The 21,263-nt window shown below is 45.4% G+C and overlaps 1 protein-coding gene across 4 annotated transcripts in view; it reads right to left on the bottom strand.

The window, feature by feature from the left end:
* The window catches only part of cadm1a (cell adhesion molecule 1a), a 416,441-nt gene that overhangs the window by 42,955 nt on the left and 352,223 nt on the right, over window positions 1–21,263 (bottom strand). For all 4 annotated transcript variants that reach the window (XM_024431991.2, XM_024431990.2, XM_024431992.2 and 1 more), the window contains 3 exons: window positions 16,768–16,926; window positions 10,186–10,282; window positions 7,140–7,312 (listed from right to left, as the gene is read on the bottom strand). In XM_024431991.2, the coding sequence (XP_024287759.1) occupies window positions 7,140–7,312; window positions 10,186–10,282; window positions 16,768–16,926 (429 nt within the window). The remainder of the gene's footprint in view (window positions 1–7,139; window positions 7,313–10,185; window positions 10,283–16,767; window positions 16,927–21,263) is intronic.

Raw genomic sequence — 21,263 nt, 5'->3', positions numbered from 1 at the left:
TGATTGCAGCATTTTTCCCCCGAGGATGAGAGAGACACAACCAAACAGGTTAATGAAACGAGGGGAAATAAAGAGAGAGAGAGAGAGGGATGGAGAGAAGGAGAGAGAAGGAGAGGGGGATGGAGAGAAGGAGAGAGCGAGAGAGAGGGATAGAGAGAAGGAGAGAGAGGGAGAGGGGGATGGAGAGAAGGAGAGAGAGAGAGAGGGGGATGGAGAGAAGGAGAGAGAGGGAGAGGGGGATGGAGAGAAGAGAGAGAGAGAGGGATGGAGAGAAGGAGAGAGAGGGAGAGGGGGATGGAGAGAAGAGAGAGAGAGGGAGGGGGATGGAGAGAAGGAGAGAGAGAGAGATGGGGATGGAGAGAGAGAGAGGGGGATGGAGAGAAGGAGAGAGAGGGAGAGGGGGACGGAGAGAAGGAGAGAGAGAGCGAGAGTGGGAGTGAAATAGAGTTAGAGAGTATTTTCTGTTGTGCTAACAGGCGTGAATGGTGACGTGCGCCCACGGCCGCACAACTGTTTTGCCTGTCTGTCCTCGTCCAGCCAGACAGATACCACTGTGTTAACATCTGTGGAGGTGGGTGGAAATTGGCAGACAGCTTCCCTTCCTCACTCCCTCTCTGCTTTCCTTGTTGTCTGAGTTCTATCAGAACATCACGGCAGGAGGGCCCAGAGACACTTTCCATCTGACGTGGAGGACTTGGAGGACTGGGAGGCGGGCAGGGACACATCAGAGAGACGTTGACGGCAAAAACGTGGTCTTCAGACATGCTGTGTTTACCAAGCCTTTCAAATATCACTGACAGGATGCACGCAAATATTTCAAATACCTCATTCCAAATGCATGTCAATTAAATTGAATGAATACTACCCATCCCTGCAGGAAAATGCAGCTTGAAATTAAAGAAATTGAGAAATAGTGTTTGTATCTGCTGAAATGGAGGGGTCACTTTCTCCTCCGTTTTTATTGCTTTCGGTTGTTCTGACTGACAGTTTGTAATACAAGCTGCAACTTGTGTGTCTGAAATGAGCATATGCTGGTGGACTGTTTTCATAGGTTTTGAATGATTTCGGAAAGCTTTGGCAATGACTTCACGTCAACTTTCAGAATCTTCCCATAGGGTTCTGGTCAAAAGTAGTGCACTATATGGAAATATGGTGCCATTTGGGACGCATCCCAAGGCTTTGAGGTCTGTAATTTCCAGACTTGATTTTCCCAAACTAAAAATATGTCAATCCCTACAAAAATGTCCATTGATTAAAATCCACATAATACTTCACATTTCCTGTTGCTGAAAATTGTCTCAAATTAAGATCATATATCTTGCAACACTTTCATTTACTCTGGTGCAAACACATAACTCTAATCCTGACCCTAACCTAATCATAACCAATAGATTTGCTGGTGCCATTTCCATTCTAGTTTTCCTGATTGAAACACATTATTTCATTTTACTAAGATCCATCAAATCACAGTGGGCATCAATCGATCTTTCCAAACGTTCCTTCACGTCAACAACACTCAAAGGTGGTGGCCATCTTGTGATCCAAGGGTCACCTTCCCTCTACTACAGCCCACCTAGGCTACCGTTAGTATATCTGTAGCACATTCCCTCTTACCTACTTGGTGTGTAACAACAAGTGGCACAGCATTCTAAGGCACTGTATCTCAGTGCAAGAGGCGTCACTACAGACCCTGGTTCGATTCCAGGCTGTATCGCAACTGGCCGTGATTGGGAGTCCCATAGGGTGGCGCACAATCGACCCAGCGTCTCCCGGGTTAGGGGTTGGCCGGGATAGGCCGTCATTGTAAATAAGAATTTGTTCTTAACTGACTTGCCTAGTTAAATAAAGGTTAAAAAAGTAAATGTACTGTGATGGATGCAAACACACACACTAGATATTAATGTATGTAAAGTATTTTGTCTGTAATGTCTTTTTCATTATGTGTCGGACCCCAGTAAGACTAGCTGTAGCCATTGGCGTCGGCTAATGTGGATACTAATACAAATTGAATAAAGGGTGGTCGAGTTTGGTGGCATATTTCTCCAAGGGAGAGGTACTTGAAGAGATTTGTTTGTTTGGCATGTCAATAAAGTACTTTTATGGATCATGGGTTGTCAGAACTAAGTTGTTACCTGTCCCAAACTCCCTGTGATTAACAAGGCATGCCTTGACAGGGCAGTTGCTTTCACGCTGTTTCTCGGAACAGTGCACCCATGTTGATTACCTTTGCCAAAGGGGAGACAGAAGGTGGCTTGGGGAGTAGTGGCGTGATACGTTTCTACACTAACGGAGGAATTCAGCTTGGCATTAAGACATGGAAAATAGATTGGTGAAGTGCTTGATTATGGTTGATCACCTTGTCAGTGAAAAGGAGTATATTTAAACTGCAGTATATTTAGGTACATTCGACAAAGAGGAACAGTTGTAATATATTTTATTGTAATATATTATGTTTGGCTCCCAGAGTCCTTTATGGTTGTTCAGCCTATATTTTGTTCATGACCAGTTAATCGTTTGGACATTCCCCCCAAAAAGTACATTCATCTTCACCCAACACATTATAAAATAGATACATGCGTAAAGAAGTGAGTAATTCAATGTGAGAGAAAGCTAGGGAGATGTGCAAAGTCCCCATGAATCCAGCCAGGAGCGGTTTCAGAAGCAAACCAAGCCGGCCTTGAGGTGATCTGATTTTGTATTCGAACACACTCTCTAATATTCATTTTTAATTACTAACAAAGAACATATTCCATTCCTGTAAACAGAGGTTTGAAAAAATAATGTCTGAACGGACAAATAGGGAAGCCTATCTTGCGGCGGGAGCCGGCTAACTGGGCTTGCGCCACTGATGAGTTTCACACGTGTCAGGAGCTGACAAACTTGAGCTCAGAAGTGACGCTACTTAATTGGTTTTTATCCCGTAATAAACTGTGAGGCCCAGCAGATGTTTGGGATCATCGGTGTCAATAGCTCATTAAAAACTTGGCAGCGATAATAAGATCTATACTTTCCCTGCTTCCAACCCTCCAAACAAGCTCGACTAGAGTGAATGTTCACCAAGGTGTCCCTTAAAAAAAGCAGCACTCCATGCTACCCGCTTTTCCAATGATGTTGTATCAAATGCAATGGAAGCTTACAGAGTTTTAAATATGGGGAGCTGCGTGTGAGTTTTCCTGTTAAATCACTGTGGATTGTTTACCAGGGCAGATTATGAATCAGCATCCCGGGCCCAGAGAGCTTGGAGCGGAGGCTGCATTAAAATACTGGGACTGCCTGACAGAGAATATCCCTCCACAGTCACGCTAAATGCTAAGAAACTCAAGAAATTGAGAGTTTCTCACTTCCTGTGTCTCTTGGTTTTATCCCCTTAGACAGCTGAGTACAAACAGACCTCTGGAAATTAGCTGAGGTGATACAGCCGAGACACACAGATGTAGGGAGGAGAGAGGCAAGCAGGCAACGTCTCAATTAATACATTTTAAAATGTATCCTTTATTTAACGAGGCAAGTCAGTTAAGAACAAATTCTTATTTACAATGACGGCCTCGGAACAGTGGGTTAACTGCCTTGGCCAGGACGACAGATTTTTACCTTGTCAGCTCGGGATTCAATCTAGCAACCTTTCAGTTACCGGCCCAACGCTCAAACTACTAGGCTACCTGCCACCCCTTTAACCAAGGGATTGATGTGGGAGTGGCAAACTGGCACATGTGGGGGTAGTATAAGAATCTCACTCAATAAGGGGCAGAGTAAAAGTCAATGAAGAAAACACAGAACAATCTGGCTAATAGAGCACTTAAAGTAAAGTGTACTTTGGGCTGTTGATTTCCCTACCAGCCACCTGCTGGAGTCACACAGCTTTATATATTGGAGAGAAGCAGGAAGAGTGGAAAGAAATCTGGTCAAATCTCCTAAATGTCTACCAAACATTCTCTTCCTGAGCTCATTAAAAGTGTATCGCCTTTGGTTTCCAATGTCCAAAGGCGAAAGCAGATTGAAGTGGTAAACGAAAGAGCCACACGGTATGTGAAGGACAAAACCCAGGTACAGCTTTCGTTCAGACAGAAATCACTCCTTTTCTTACTCAATCATTCCAGAGAGTTATGAAGAAGTGTGGAGATGCCCAGAGAGCTTGGAGCGGAGGCTGCATTAAAATACTGGGACTACCTGACAGAGAATATCATTCCAGAGAGTTATGAAGTGTGGAGATGGGTGAATAACGTTACACTCCAGCACAATAACACTAACTAAAACACTAACTAACTAATAACACTCTCCCACTCCCAAAAGAGCGTCATGGGGGTAGTTGACTCCAATTTAAAAGCTTATGAACAGCAAGGGACACTGACCGCCCCCCCTATTCGCCCTGGCAGATAGCAGGCGACTCTTACACAGGCCCTTCTGTTGCCTACACAGCAATGGGACGGTGCCCGGCATTCGCCGCGCAAAGAACCTCTCCCAAATCTGCCAGCTGCACAATGACAAACAAGAGTGATGGGGCCTCACTTCTCCTAACTAGGAGGAGTGGAGGAGAAAAGAATAGGGGAGGAAAATAACTAGTCTCCGGCAACGGCACCACGCTAACAACGGTCATTGGAAGCCAACGGCACACCTGCAGCGAATGCTTGTCTCACGCAATCAACGGGTGGACAATTACGCGTTAATAAAGACGGTGTGGAGGTTACAAGGGGGAAAGTCCCTCGTCGGGACAACTCATCTGTTTTGAATGGCATCCTTTTGTATGTTTACTTAATTGTGTTCATTTTCGTTGCAGGGAGAGACTGACACTGGGATCCCTCTGTAAATTAGCCACCTTTTCTGGACTAAATCAATGCCATCTGCACTAATTATGCAATTGGTAGTTATTCAACCAGAAAGATGAAGAGGAGCTCTCTCTTCCATATGGAAGGCTGATATTTCTATACATTTGCGTGTCTGCAGATGGGCGTGATTATGGGTGTCACAGTAGCCAATAGCCACCTCTGATCTAATAGTCTACCATTGATCTCAGGTTATCTGCCTTGTAAATTGAAGCGCCAGCCGACCCCTAACCAGGAGGAAATATTGGCCCCCAGAATCTAATGAAAGAGCACAAGACCCTGGTTAAGAATGGGGGTTGGAGGAGGGTGTCAAGATGAGATAATTTATGGCTTCATTATAATGGCTGGCTGATGATATTGGTTCTGGCTGTGGCAGGACGGCACATGTTGTTTCCCTACAGCTGCTGTGCTGTAGATTGTCTCCAGTTAGGCTTCCCGATCGTGAGTTACATCTGATGCTGCTTTACCTTGCTTGGTTGCCTCTAGATAGTAAACAACTGTAAAACACGTGTTGTTGCCTGGCCGGGAATAAAGATATGTTTTCTTATACTAGGTTATGGTGTGCGGCGAAAGGTTGCTGGTTTGAATCCCAGTGCCGGCAAGGTGGAAAAATCTGCTATTCTGCACTTGAGCAGGGCAGTTAACCCCCAACAACTGCTCCCTATGAGCCGTGGACATCGATTTAGGCAGCCCCTCGCAACTCTCTGATTAAATGCGGAAGACACATTTCGGTTGAATGCATTCAGTTGTGCAACTGACTAGTAATCCCCCTTTCCCTTAATAGGAAACGGTGTCTCTTCATTTGCGACAATATTTTTCGTTATGTTCTTCCTTTTCCAAGCCAGCGTGTAGATAGGTTGAAGACAAAAAAGGTTACTGTAAAGGGTCCGATACATTGGTTCAGCTTTGGCTGTGTGTCTCCTTACAGGGGGAATTAATTCTGTACCGGCCTCACAACAATATGACTTCCAGCTTGACTCAGGTCGGGTGTTGGCGGTTGAGATAAACACAAAAAAGCACGTACTCCAGACCAGTTTAGGGGAGTGTCTCGTCCATAGTATGTTGATGTTGACGCCAGGGGCAGGAGGAGGAAACCCCCGGAAGCATCGCAGGAGGAAGGGGAGGAAATATAGAGAGCTGAGAGAAGAACTAGAGAGACATGCCGCCGGGCAACGGGGCAATAAAAGCCAGAGCTAGTAAAGGAAGGGGGTCCTCTTTATTGGGTTAGGGACGCCTCTGTAAACTGGTTGCTAAATCTCATTCGACTGCAGGGCCCCACCAATTTTCCTTTACCGACGGGCCGCTTGAAGAAATGGGTACCGGGGAATGCATCCTTTCTCCCGGTAACCAAGTTAGTGTCAACTGCCCTGCCGTTGCTCTCCATCACTTAGCTTCACAATAGTCGGGGAAACAAACGTATTAGAGGGATGGGGGCCGGGGTTATATCAGTTCTGCCTGTCAACTAAGGGGAGACAGGGTGGGATGGGGCGGGATGCTGAGGCTTCTTGACTTACTGTACGTGAGCTTGATGATGGAAGGGGGGAAAAGTATATTACACATTTCCAGACCACTCCAACCTAGAGGATATTGAGGCCCCCACTGAGCATACTAGGACGGTAATAACTTAAATGGATTTCCTATTGTAATTTCCCCTGACAGGAAAGTGCATTATAGTGAAAATGTGTAGTATCAGTGTGGTTAATACTTGAAATAAAAACTTGTTTACTACAAAAGCCCTGAATATGTCACACATGCATTTTTCAATGTTGGCCACTGTTGAGATTAAACGCAGGTATTGTCGTACACCCAATTTTTCTAAATACAATACATGTTTAACAAGTGCGATAAAAAGGTGGAGACAAGTCGACGCATAATCTTTCACAAGCCCTGTTGTTTTACCGTGTTCGTCATTAACACCACCTCCTGCTCTTCCATTGTAAATAACATCCATTCAGCGATTTGTTCCTATGTCAGTCAACAAGTCCTTTTTTCAGTCCATTAATGCCCTCAAAATAGCAGCCAAATAATTTATCCTGCAAGCTTAGTACGATTTGGTAAGCGATATCTGCCGAGTCAATTTGCCGGATGGAAAATGACCAGATTAGATGGGAATGTCCTGCAAGAGAGGAATGTCATTGGAATCAATGGTATTGAACCGTGTTCAGATAATGCTGTCAGGAGAGGGGGATAGAGAGAGAGAGAGATGAATAGAGAGAGAGAGGGTGCTGGGAGGTAGGTACCATACACACGTAGAGTATGTAGTCATAAGAGAGGGGGAGAGATAAAGACAGAGAGAGCACTGAATCGAGAGGTATGTACCATAGACATAGAGGATGTAGTCGTCATACGACTCGCCCACTGAGTTGGCAGCGAAGCAGCGGTAGGTGCCGTTGTAGGTCTTGTTGAGGTTCTCGATGTACAGGTCCGGGCCGGTGATGAGGGCGTGTGAGGGAAGGTCGTCGTCCACCTTCACCCAGTTGATCTGCTGGGGACTAGAGAGAGAGAGAGACACACAGAGAGAGAGAGAGAGAGAGAGAGAGAGAGACAGACAGACAGACAGACAGACAGACAGACAGACAGACAGACAGACAGACAGACAGACAGACAGACAGACAGACAGAGCGATACAGAGAGAGAGACAGAGAGAGAGAGACAGACAGACAGACAGACAGACAGACAGACAGACAGACAGACAGACAGACAGACAGACAGACAGACAGACAGAGGGACAGACAGAGAGAGACAGAGAGAGAGACAGAGACAGACAGACAGAGAGAGGACAGCAATATCACTCAGTGATGAAATAATACGCATTTGGACTTTTGGGACTGGTCTATTGGCTACACTGGAAAAAGAGGAGACAGTAGTGTCACTAGTCACGTGCATTGTTTTCCCCTAGACTTGGATGTTGAATACATATTATGTCCAATTTTTTTATTTTTATAATGGGATTATTTAATTGGTTCCTTTGTACTTCCTTTTTTTATGGCACATCTGATAGGGTGTATCCTTTAGGATAAACATAAACACACCCAATGAGATTCTTTCACCTTGCCAAACTATACTGAACAAAAATATAAACGCAACATGTAAAGTATTTGTCCCATGTTAGATTGGGTTGAAAAAAAAGATCCCAGAAATGTTCCATATGCACAAAAAGCTTATTTCTCTCAAATTATGTGCACAAATGTGTTTACATCCCTGTTAGTGAGCATTTTCCTTTGCCAAGATAATCCATCCACCTGACAAGTGTGGCATATCAAGAAGCTGGTTAAACAGCACGATCATTACACTGGTGCACCTTGTGCTGGGGACAATAAACTGCCACAAAAATGTGCAGTTTTGTCACACAACACAATGCTATCGATGTCTCAAGTTTTAAGGGAGTGAGCAATTGACATGCTGACTGCAGGAATGTCCACCAGAGCTGTTGCCAGATAATGTAATGTTAATGTCTCTCCCATAAGCTGCCTCCAATTTCATTTTAGATAATATGGTAGTTCGTCCAACCGGCCTCACAACCGCAGACCACGTGTAACCATGCCAGCCTAGGACATCCACATCTGACTTCTTCACCTGAGGGATCGTCTGAGACCAGCCAACTGGACAGCTGATGAAACTGAGGAGTATTTCTGTCTGTAATAAAGCCCTTTTGTGGGAAAAAACTAATTCTGATTGGTTGGGCCTAGCTCCCAAGTGGGTGGGCCTTTGCCCTCCCAGGTCCACCCATTGCTGTGCCCCTGTCCAGTCATGTGAAATCCATAGATCAGGGCTTAATGACTTTATTTAAATTAACTGATTTCCTTATACGAACTTGAAATTGTTGCATTTATATTTTTGTTCAGTATATTTGTGTGTGTGTGTGTGTGTTCATAGCTGTGTGTGTGTGTGTGTGTGTTGAACTGTGTGAGCTATTAGTTGGGTAGCCTTTTATCTTCCTGGCCTCTCGACGTGGTTAACTACATTACCCAGCCATATTTGTTCCCTAGCTACCTTGGCAGGAAGCTTACATGAAGTGCTGGATCTGGATCCCATTTCTTTGACGATGAGTTATGTGAGAAGAACCAGACGGCACAGAGGGGAAAAAAACAAAGCACCTCTTAGCTCTGTTCTGCTCTCACAACCTTCAATGGCTGGTTTGCTAGCTAGCTAGCGCACCGTTATTTCCCTTGAGTGGGCGCCGAGGCCTCTCCCTTGTTGTTCTGTTTTTGTGTTGCCGTTTAAACTTGTTCCCTTCTTTTGAAAAAACTTTTGGGGGGGAGAATGAGGGAGGGAGGGAGAGAGAGAAAAGGGAGGAAGAGAGAGAGTAAGGGAGAGAAATATGAAAAAAAAGCACTAAGCCACGAAACAAAAGAGCAGTTTGAGCTCAATAACAGTTGATCTCCCGCCTTTGTGGCTTGGTGAAAAAACAACATTTGATGGCGAAGGCAGCGGGCGGCTCGAGAAAGCAAATCAGAATCCCTCGTCAGGGCGAGAATCTTAGGTAGCCGGAATCAGAGGTTAAATATACACACACAGCGTCGGCCGCTTCTGCTGCGCTCCCGATACGGAGTAAGGAGAAATGACCTAGAAGAAGTGGTTTACTGAGGAAGTGGGGATGACACAAGAGAGATAGAGACTGTGGGGGAATGGAGAGAGGGAGGATGGGCGGCTAGAATACAAATGGACACACACGGCCAGAGCCCGCCACTATCTGGCCGCAGTAATGAGTGCAGAGAACTCTCACGGGCTCTAATGAAAATGACTTCCAATTCTCTGGCCCACTGTATTGATTGTATTTTCATCTTTATTAAATGAATACGGGTGAGAGTCGCCTTGTCCCTCCCTGCTGAGAGCAAAACTTGAAGGGGGAAAGGGAGGGAGGTGTGCATGTGTGTGTGTGTAGTCTGTATCTGTCGAAATGTGGAAATGTTAGAGGTCTCCTCCTTCACAATTATTGTGCCTCGGGACTAGAGGATGGGTAATGATGTAATGTCTTCACAGGGATCATACGTCTGACAGCATCATGTAATGACCGTTTGTGTTCCGCAGCGAACCGCTGCAGCCGGCATCACGTTTCCACTACGACCGGCCACCGCTTGCTCCCTGAGCTACGGGCGGGCGTTTCAGTCTCTGCATGTGTCCGTCTTCAACGCATTTACAAGCCCACAACCACACTGTGCTACACCTGGAGCATGTGTAGTATGCTAATAACAGAGGTTGTGAGCTAACAGGAAGAGGGGAGGGGGAGCAGTTTCCCCTTTGGAGGCATATGAAAAGTACATTCAACCTACTCCGTACCAGCCATAAATATTCATACACGTACATTAGTAAGCCCGTGGAGGTGTGTGAAGGTGTCGATGTGTAAAACGTGTGTGCGTCTTACTGGGGTTTGCCTTTGGCCTGGCACGACAGCTCCATGTTCTGTCCTTCCCTTGGCAGCCCGTCAGGAAACTCCACCACGATCTTCACCTCTGGTTTATCTGTGGAAGGAGAGGAAGGGGAAGAGAGAGAGAGAGAGGTAGGGAGAGACAGTGCGTCAATGTAATATGCAAGTCATTAGTGCCATTACAAGTTTATCAAGTAGGTAGGCTCTAGTCTACTTAATGTTTCTTCATTCCAAGTTGATGCAGGCTACGCAATGTCAAATGTAAGGACGTGTGGTTGGGAGGTTCACAAAACAAATGTTAAAAAATTTGGAGCAAAATATATGAATATTGTATAAAAAAAGACAGTTCTAAAGCTTCAGGTACAAACTCAGCGTTTGTATTGTAGTTTGGTAAATCTTTGTTTGAAACCATATTTTTATCTATCAACACGTTGCTATTATTTGGGCTCCCGAGTGGTGCAGTGGTCTAAGGCGCTGTATCTCAGTGCTAGAGGTGTCACTACAGACATCCTGTTTCGAATCCAGGCCGTATCGCAACCGGCTGTGATTGGGAGTCCCATAGGGCGGCACACATTTGTCCCAGCGTCGTCCGGGTTAGGGTTTGGCCGGTGTAGGCCGTCATTGTAAATAAGAATTTGTTCCTAACTGACTTTCCTAGTTAAATAAACTGAAATAAAAATGATCTATGCAATGCTAAGGTCCTTCAGAGTTTGGGCCTCACTAAGTACCAGTGGAGGCTGGTGGATGGGAAAATCGGAGGATCGGCTCCTTTCTATCCATTACAATGACACCATCCAATGATATCTCCCTCCAGTAGCCTACACACAACCCCCTGAAAAACGGCCACATTCTCCTACTGTATCCTCCTATCTTCACAGCAGCACACTGTCCACTTCCAACAGATGCTCCAAGCTTTTCCTCTCTCCTCTGCGGTGTGCAGTTTGTCAACAGTCCATGGGACCGACAGCAGGCTACAGCTACACCATTGACCTTTCTGGTCTATCAGTAACAACCTTTAGCTCGTCCATTAACATGACTGGCCGTCATACGCAGACTGCAGAATGGACAGGTTTGGCCAGGTTCTACTCCCCACCACCCGGTGATAGACAACGGGTAAAGGGATGGCTTTGATGCAGATGTGTCGTCCATAGCTGTTTTTACAACATTTGCTGTAAAATTAAACAGGCCTGTGGCATGTTGCCTACGGGGGAGTTGGAGGGATTGTGAAGGGACTGTTTGAGGCGAGGTTGTCATTATTGTACGCAACCTAGACGATTTGACAGATTCTGGCCTTCAGGTTGCGGTAGTGTGTGAAGGAGTGTCCCACAGCGAACCTATACTGTTTCTTTTTAACTGTTGGTTAGTCGTCCAGTCGATATCGATTGGTTTATTTAGAGATGTTCTTTTGCAGGGTGAAATTGGTTGAAATTAAATAAGTCCCTCCGGGACTTTAGCCACAGTTGCCGTAATGTTTATGAACTTCCAACACTATCTGCCGTCCTTGCAGTATCTGGGGAAGGCAACGAGATGAAAGAGAAAATAAAGCTGCCTCGCTAACAAGACGTCTGGACCTCAAAGACGCTTTGGACGCTTTATGTAAGAAAGCCATAAATGTCCTCTCAACAACATTTAAGACAGAAACAGGGTTATAAAAGTGGGTAAATCAGTCGGGGCTGCCTTTTAATGTTGCCTTACAGTAAGTTAACACTAATAAGGCCCCCCTTTGCTCCCTTTGGCAGAACTCCAACACGCCTGCCGTGTTCAGAAGAAAGAGCAGCCTCTGTATTATGTACAGAGCTAATGAGAGCAAGGGGGAGAAAGAACAGAGAGATAGAGGGAGAGAAGAGGAAGGGAGAGAAGGAAAAGAAAGAGAGACAGACAGGGAGAGAGCGAGTGAGAGAGAGACAGAGAGCGACACTGAGAGGGGGAAGAAAGAGAGAGGTGGAAGTGAAAGAGAGAAAGGGAAGAGAGAGAGAGAGACGAAAGGGAATAGAAAGAGGCAAGCGAGAGCGGTGGGTGGTGGGGCGATAGAGAAAGAGAGAAAAGAGAGGCAATTTGAATTTGAGGCAGAGTGAATGGAAAAGATGGGAGAGAAGGAAGAGAGAAAGAAAGAGAAGGAAGAGAGAGAAAGTCAAAGAAAGCACACCATTACCTCCCTTTCATTAACAGTGCCCTGGCAACAACGGCTGGCGTGGACCACGAGAATAAAACACACACAGTATGGCTAATGCACTCCTGCTGGGTGTTGTGTTAATATGACCATCATTATCATCACATTCATCATCATCATCAGGTTGTAATGCAACAAAATAGGAAAAAACGCCAAGGGGGATGAATACTTTTGCAAGGCACTGTACCCTTAAGAGCGGCAGTTCGGGGCATGTTATTAGGGCTAAACTAAGCATAGTTTGCAAATGTATCCAAAACACCAGTCTCAACGTCAACAATGACCTGTGTAGGGTGTCGTCTTTCGGATGGGACGTTAAACGGGAGTCCTGACTCTCTGGTGTCATTAAAGATCCCATGGCACTTATCGTAAGAGTAGGGGTGTCCTGGCTAAATTCCCAATCTGGCCCTCAAACCATCATGGTCACCTAATAATCCCCAGTTTACAATTGGCTCATTCATCCCCCTCCTCTCTCCTGTAACTATTACCCAGGTCGTTGCTGTAAATGAGAATGTGTTCTCAGTCAACTTACCCCTATAAAATAATAAAAAAATAAAATAAATAAAAAATAAATGAAGAGGCGACTCTGGGATGCTGGCCTCTGTCCAGTGTTCTTTTGCCTATTTTAATCTTTTTTTTTTATTGGCCAGTCTGAGATATAGCTTTTTCGTTGCAACTGCCTAGAAGGCCAGCATCCTGGAATCGACTCTTCACTGTTGACGTTGAGACTGGTGTTTTGCGGGTACTATTTAATGAAGCTGCCAGTTGAGGTCTTGTGAGGCGTCTGTTTCTCAAACTAGACACTCTAATGTACCTCGACTAACTGGTGCCCCCGCACATTGACTCTGTACCGGAACCCCCTGTATATAGCCTCGCTACTGTTACTTTATTGCTGTGCCTAAATGATTTGTTATATTTCTCTTTTTCTTTCTTCTTAAAACTGCATTGTTGGTTAAGGGCTTGTAAGTAAGCATTTCACTGTTGTATTTGACGCATGTGACAAATAAAGTTTGATTTGTGTCCAAACCTTTGACTGGTATCATATGTAAATGAGATATTTCTGTATTTCATTATCAATAAATTTGCAATAATTTGATTTGATTTGCACAAAGCGAGGTCCATACAGAAATGGTTTGTCAAGGTCGCTGTGGAAGAACCTGACTGGCCTGCACAGAGCCTGACCTCCTGACCTTTTGGTCATGTAGTGGATTTGCCTATTCTGCTCAGTGTTTGACCTGTTGATGGGTTCATTTCCCGAGGAGTATTCGGTACTTTCACTAAGACTGATGTTCTTGTCCCCAGGGCTCCTGTAGTTGAAGTTGCTGTACTTGCAGATCACTAAATATGTTAACAGCGGAGATCCACTGTCCGGTCAACACACAGCAATCTGCAGGCCATCCATCTGTCCAAATTACAGCCCTGGCAGAGGCTGTGCCACTGTCTGGCACCATTTACATTTTACTCATTTAGCAGAAGCTCTTATTCAGAGCGACTTACAGGCTCGATTAGGATTTAGTACCTTGTTCAAGGGCACCTCAACAGATTTTTCATCTAGTCGGCTAGGGGATTTGAACCAACAGCCCTTTCGGGTTACTGGCCCAACATTCTTAACCACTAGGATAACTGCCGGCTACCTGCCACTATGTTGGTTGGACAGGCATGTACTGTTTTTAATAGAAATAACTTTGTTTAGGCTTGTATGCTTCTACACTGCACTCTCCCAAAGGTTCTTGAAACCACGTTGCTCTTTTGTGGTGTGTGGATTAAAATGAAACCATTACATGCAATGCAGAGGGTTGGTACTGATAAAAGACACTACAGTACATCCCTCAATTGTCCTCTCACTGCAGTGTAATATCTCCTGTCCTTGTCATCTTCAAAATGTCATCATGAAACTAGAGGTTTAGTGTTTTGATGGCTAAGGTACCAGTGTCTGTCTCGGAGTTGTACCATCTTAAACTCGCTAGACACCGGTGACTTCCTGGTATTACCACTTGGGGAAAATGAGAGCGTCTGTATCGTCCAGGGAGACGACCATTATCATTATGCTAATATAATTATTTGCCTTATTATCTGCGTCCCCCAGCAGCACTCAAGCCTCGGACATCCATCTGCCATGGAAAGCTGAACTAGTGACCCCGTGGAGGAGGGGGAGGGGGCAACAGAGCAGTAGGGTAACCCTGCTTACCTTGCCCAGCAAGCCATCAATATTATTACTGGGCTTATTTAATATCCCTGGCCATGTTTTTTCTATTTTCTATGTGCACTCAATGATTTTAACATTGATTGCTTTTGCCTGCCCCGACAGCCAGGCAAGGCGAAGTGTCTGGTGAGAGCGCACAAGTCGGACCGTGAAATGAGAACGTGTAGAATTTGGGCTGCTGGCTGGCTCACCTTGGGAGGAGAATTTCAAGAATTTGGAATGATAGTTCATTATCACATTATTTTGTAGTAGTCACTAAAATGTAAAATCCAATTGCCGCCATATTGGTGGGACCATGTGAAATCGTGTAACATCGAACCGTATCCGCTCTTCCCTTTCCATATTTATCCAGCGCAATATGAATAAGTACTTGTGCGAGCGTGACAGTAGGGGCAGCCCAACCAGGCTCTGCAGAAGCAGTTGGAGTAGGGCTCACGTAGTGGAATTTGCTGTACTTGCAGATCACTAAATATTTCAACAGCGGAGCTCAACCAGGCTGCTCCACTGCCCAGCCTTTTCGGTCAACACACAGCAATCTGCAGGCCGTCCAGGAGTCCAAATTACAGCCCTGGCAGAGGCTGTGCCACTCTGACTGGGTGATGGGTGTGGCGCAACATTGGTCGGACAGGCATGTACCCGTTTTACAAGAGAGAACTTTGTTTCAGGCTTGGGATGTGTTAGTTTCTACACTGCACTCTCACAAAAGTTATTGAAACTACTTTGCTCGAATCTTGTGGTATGTGGATTAAAATGAAACCATTACATGCAATGCAGAGGGTTGGTACTGATAAAAGACACTACAGTACATCCCTCAATTGTCTTCTCACTGCAGTGTAATATCTCCTGTCCTTGTCATCTTCAAAATGTCATCATGAAACTAGAGGTTTAGTGTTTTGATGGCTACAGTACCAGTGTCTGTCTCGGAGTTGTACCATCTTAAACTCGCTAGACACACACACGCTCCGGTGACTTCCTGGTATTACCACTTGGGGAAAATGAGAGCGTCTGTATCGTCCAGGGAGACGACCATTATCATTATGCTAATATAATTATTTGCTTTATTATCTGCGTCCCCCAGCAGCACTCAAGCCTTGGACATCCATCTGCCATGGAAAGCTGAACTAGTGACCCCGTGGAGGAGGAGGGGGGGGGGGCAACAGAGCAGTAGGGTAACCCTGCTTACCTTGCCCAGCAAGCCATCAATATTATTACTGGACTTATTTAATATCCCTGGCCATGTTTTTTCTATTTTCTATGGCAGAAAGAAGTCTATTAGGCCAGCCTGTGCACTCAATACCTTCAACATTGATTGCTTTTGCCTGCCCCAACAGCATGGCGAGGCGATGTTTCTGATGAGAGCGCGCAAGGCGGACTGTGGAATGAGAACGGCTAGAATTTGGGCTGCTGGCTGGCTCACCGTGGAGGAGAATTTTAAGAATTTGGAATGATAGTTCATTATCACACAATTCTTTTTGTATTTGCTAAAATTTCAAATTCAATTGCCACCATATTGGTAGTTCAATGTGAAACATCCTCTCTTCCCCTTCCATATCTATCCAGCGCAATGTGAAAAAAGTACTCGAACGTGACAGCAGGGGCAGCCCAATCAAGCTCTGCAGAAGCAGTTGAGAGGGGCAGCCTAGAGAACCAGTCTGCTACTGTAATGGGAGAGCGGCCAAATGTCACGACGAGGCACATGAGCCCGTCTCTTCCAAGGAAGAGTCAGATGGAGCATCCTTGTTTATTTTGTATGTCAAGTTTTGGAAGGAAAGGCAAGAGAAAATACCGTTACCCTTTTATGTAGATAATGGTATCTGAAGCCTAGGTCTTCAGCCCAAAGGCCAAGTCAAGCACTTCAAGCACTTCAGGGCCTTACCCATTGTATTATAATGCCACTACTGCATATTAAACATAGGCAAAACATTAAGTTGGTTGATTTTAGTTCCTGAAATGCAGTCTGAAGGCCTTTGTCTGCCATCTCAGGTTGGACAAAGGCCTCTGAGAAAAAGGGGCAAACTTGTGTTGGGTGCAAAAAATGATGGATAGACAAAGTTCAGTCAACATATGTGGAACAACAAAATCTAAAACAATTTCCCTCAATCAGTAGAAAACATGTATGTCACCCATGCTCTCCATACATTTCCGTATCATATGTGCAAGGAATATTTCTGTAAAAATAGACAGGGTTTGAGTGTTGGCCCATACTCACAGTGAACCACAAGGTACGTCTGGGCCTGGACGTCTTTGACGGCTGGGTGATCCACAATGCACACCACGGGCACACCGTCATCCTCTTTGGTGACGGTGAACGTCAGCTGGCTGGTCACGGTGAACATGGTGTCGTACATCTCCTCTACCTTCGACTTACCTGGGAGGGAAAATGAAGACAGACACATTTAAAGGTCCACTGTGTGTTATTTACAGCCATTTTCTATCATAATTTTGTTGTTTTTGGAATTAAGTAGTGGGTCGTTTAACACAGACCACAGTATTTTATGGCACCTGATGAAGACCTGAGTGGTTGAAACGTTGTCACCAATAAACCACATGCGAGCATAGATTGCAGTGTGCAGAGTTTCTTTACATTGTTTTATCGTATGACGATATATGGCACCTGGCTTTAGAAGCTTCTGATAGGCTAATTGACATCATTTGAGTCAATTGGAGGTGTAGCTGTGGATGTATTTCAAGGCCTACCTTCAAACTCAGTGCCTCTTTGCTTGACATCATGGGAAAATCAAAAGAAATCAGAAAAAAATTGTGGTCCTCCACAAGTCTGGTTCATCCTTGGGAGCAATTTCCAAATGCCTGAAGGTACCACATTCATCTGTACAAACAATAGTACACAAGTATAAACACCATGGGACCACGCAGACGTCATACCCCTCAGGAAGGAGACGCATTCTGTCTCCTAGAGATGAAGGTACTTTGGTACGAAAAGTGCAAATCAATCCCAGAATAACAGCAAAGGATCCTTGTGAAGATGCTGGAGCAAACAGGTACAAAAGTATCTATATTCAGAGTAAAACGAGTCCTATATGGACATAACCTGAAAGGCCGCTCAGCAAGGAAGAAGGCACTGCTCCAAAACCGCCATAGAAAAGCCAGACTATGGTTTGCAACTCCACATGGGGACAAAGATCATACTTTTTGGAGAAATGTCCTCTGGTCTGATGAAACAAAAATAGAACTGTTTGGACATACTGACCATCGTTATGTTTGGAGGAAAAAGGCGGGAGGCCATCCCAACCGTGAAGCACGAGGGTGGCAGCGTCATGTTGTGGGGTTGATTTGTTGCAGGGGGACTGGTGTACTTCACAAAATAGATGTGGATATATTGAAGCAACATCTCAAGACATCAGTCAGGAAGTTAAAGCTTGGTCACAAATGGGTCTTCCAAATGGACAATGACCCCAAGCATACTTCCAAAGTTGTATTTGGCTAAGGTGTATGTAAACTTCCATAAACTGTACCTGTGACACATTTTCCTATAGGGAAGAAAAATACCATACAAGACTGTAAGGACCTACTATAACGCAATCTAGCTATATACGTTTTCTCTTCATAAGGACACCACATGGTATTTGGTACTTTTTGTGGAACTACACATCTCTGAACGTACCTGAAAACAAAACATATTTTTTTCCCCCTATGAAAAGCTTGTATTATGTAACCAACCACATGCAATTGGGAGTGGAATATGTTTAATTTGTAACGAAATGGTAACAAAGGGATACTGTTGTACTCAAGGCTACGTGGGAAGACTAGTAATAACTTAGCGTAAGGGAGAGGCGTCCATTGTGGGTCTCTGAATGGAGCGGCTCTGTGAAAGTGACCTTGTACAGTACAAGTAGTGGAGAGAGGGAGACGTCCTTGAGAATGGTCAATGGAAGGAGAATCAGCTGGAAATGTCTTGCTGTTGAGGGCTTTTGTGAGTCACTCAATGGCTGCTGTGTTGGATGGGACAGTGTTGTATTTAGGGATTTTGACCCAAAGTAACCCCTGCCAACAGTACACAGTGAGGTGTGAAGCAAGCCTACACACATACCTTGTTCTGATGAGTAACTGTGGTGCTACACAATACAGACAACACACTATCCACACACTGAATAGGCTAACTGCGCCCCACAACTGCACAAAGAGCAGAGAGGGAGGGAGAGTGGGCAGGGATGTGTACCTTTCCCCATTGTCCCATTTTGTAACAATATTTGGAAGCATGAGTGTATTTTGGTCTTGTCAATAAATGAAATAGATTTAAATTGGATTGAGAGATGGGGAGGTTGACGAGGGAGAGAGAGAGGGATAGAGAATGAGTGTGAATGAACAAGGGACAGGAGAGAAAGGGGGGTTGAGAGAGAGATGGGCCCATAAGGGGTGTGTGTTTTGTCTTGTCCTGTACTCAATGTCCATGACTGCGTGGCCACCCACGACAGCCTACAAGGAGGAGGTCAGAAACTGGCAGTGTGGTACTAGGACAACAACTTCTCCCTCAACGTCAGTAAGACCAAGGAGCTGATTGTGGACTGCACGAAAGGGGGGGGGGGGTTTGTGAGCACGCCCCCACCCACACCGACTGGGCTGTAGTGTAGCGGGTAGAGAGCTTTAAGTTTCTCAGTGTCCAAATCACTAAGGACTTCAAATGTTCCATACACAAGCACACAGTTGTGAAGAAGAATCTTGAAAAGATTTGGAATGGGCCTTCAAATCCACAAAAATGTATACAGATGCACTATTGAGAGCATCTTGACAGGCTGCATCACTGCTTGGTATGGCAACAGCACCGCCTACAGAGGGTGGTGCGGACAGCCCAGTACAGCACTGGGGCCGAGCTCCCTGCCATCCAGGACCTCTACACTCAGTGGCAAGTTTATTAGGTACCGCGTCGGACCTTTGCCTCCAGAACAGCCTGAATTCTGGACAAGAGGAATACCTATGTGAGAATGCTGTTCATCGACTACAGCTCGGCATTCGACACCATAGTACCCTCCAAGCTCGTCATCAAGCTCGAGACCCTGGGTCTCGACCCCACCATGTGCAACTGGGTACTGGACTTCCTGACGGGCCGCCCCCAGGTGGTGAGGGTAGGCAACAACATCTCCTCCCCGCTGATCCTCAACACTGGGGCCCCACAAGGGTGCGTTCACTGAGCCTTCTCCTGTACTCCCTGTTCACCCACGACTGCGTGGCACACGCACGCCTCCAACTCAATCATCAAGTTTGCGGACGACACAACAGTGGTAGGCTTGATTACCAACAACGACGAGACGGCCTACAGGGAGGAGGTGAGGGCCCTCGGAGTGTGGTGTCAGGAAAATAACCTCACACTCAACGTCAACAAAACTAAGGAGATGATTGTGGACTTCAGGAAACAGCAGAGGGAACACCCCCCTATCCACATCGATGGAACAGTAGTGGAGAGGGTAGCAAGTTTTAAGTTCCTCGGCATACACATCACAGACAAACTGAATTGGTCCACTCACACAGACAGCATCGTGAAGAAGGCGCAGCAACGCCTCTTCAACCTCAGGAGGCTGAAGAAATTCGGCTTGTCACCAAAAGCACTCACAAACTTCTACAGATGCACAATCGAGAGCATCCTGGCGGGCTGTATCACCGCCTGGTACGGCAACTGCTCCGCCCTCAACCGTAAGGCTCTCCAGAGGGTAGTGAGGTCTGCACAACGCATCACCGGGGCAAACTACCTGCCCTCCAGGACACCTACACCACCCGATGTTACAGGAAGGCCATAAAGATCATCAAGGACATCAACCACCCGAGCCACTGCCTGTTCACCCCGCTATCATCCAGAAGGCGAGGTCAGTACAGGTGCATCAAAGCTGGGACCGAGAGACTGAAAAACAGCTTCTATCTCAAGGCCATCAGACTGTTAAACAGCCACCACTAACATTGAGTGGCTACTGCCAACACACTGACACTGACTCAACTCCAGCCACTTTAATAATGGGAATTGATGGGAAATGATGTAAATATATCACTAGCCACTTTAAACAATGCTACCTTATATAATGTTACTTACCCTACATTATTCATCTCATATGCATACGTATATACTGTACTCTATATCATCGACTGTATCCTTATGTAATACATGTATCACTAGCCACTTTAACTATGCCACTTTGTTTACATACTCATCTCATATGTATATACTGTACTCGATACCATCTACTGTATCTTGCCTATGCTGCTCTGTACCATCACTCATTCATATATCCTTATGTACATATTCTTTATCCCCTTACACTGTGTATAAGACAGTAGTTTTGGAATTGTTAGTTAGATTACTTGTTGGTTATTACTGCATTGTCGGAACTAGAAGCACAAGCATTTCGCTACACTCGCATTAACATCTGCTAACCATGTGTATGTGACAAATAACTGTCCAGTTTTAGTGATCGCGTGCCCTCTGGAGTTGCATATTTTTTTTTAGCTGATAGGAGTGTAACAGGCTGTGGTCGTCTGCTGCAATAGCCCATCTGTGACAAGGCCCGACGAGATGTGCATTCCGAGATACCGTTCTTCACAGCACTGTTGAACTGCATCGTTATTTGCCTGTTTGTGGCTGGCCTGTTAGCTTGCACAATTCTTGCAATTCTCCTTCGACTTCTCTCATTAATGAGCTGTTTTCAGCCACAGGACTGTTGCTGACTGAACATTTTTTATTTGTGCACCATTCTCTGTAAA

Source organism: Oncorhynchus tshawytscha, linkage group LG09, assembly GCF_018296145.1.
Source record: "Oncorhynchus tshawytscha isolate Ot180627B linkage group LG09, Otsh_v2.0, whole genome shotgun sequence".
Lineage (NCBI taxonomy): Eukaryota > Metazoa > Chordata > Actinopteri > Salmoniformes > Salmonidae > Oncorhynchus > Oncorhynchus tshawytscha.
The sequence above is the reverse complement of the archived record's forward strand: the minus strand, read 5'-3'. Positions and strand labels throughout refer to the sequence as shown.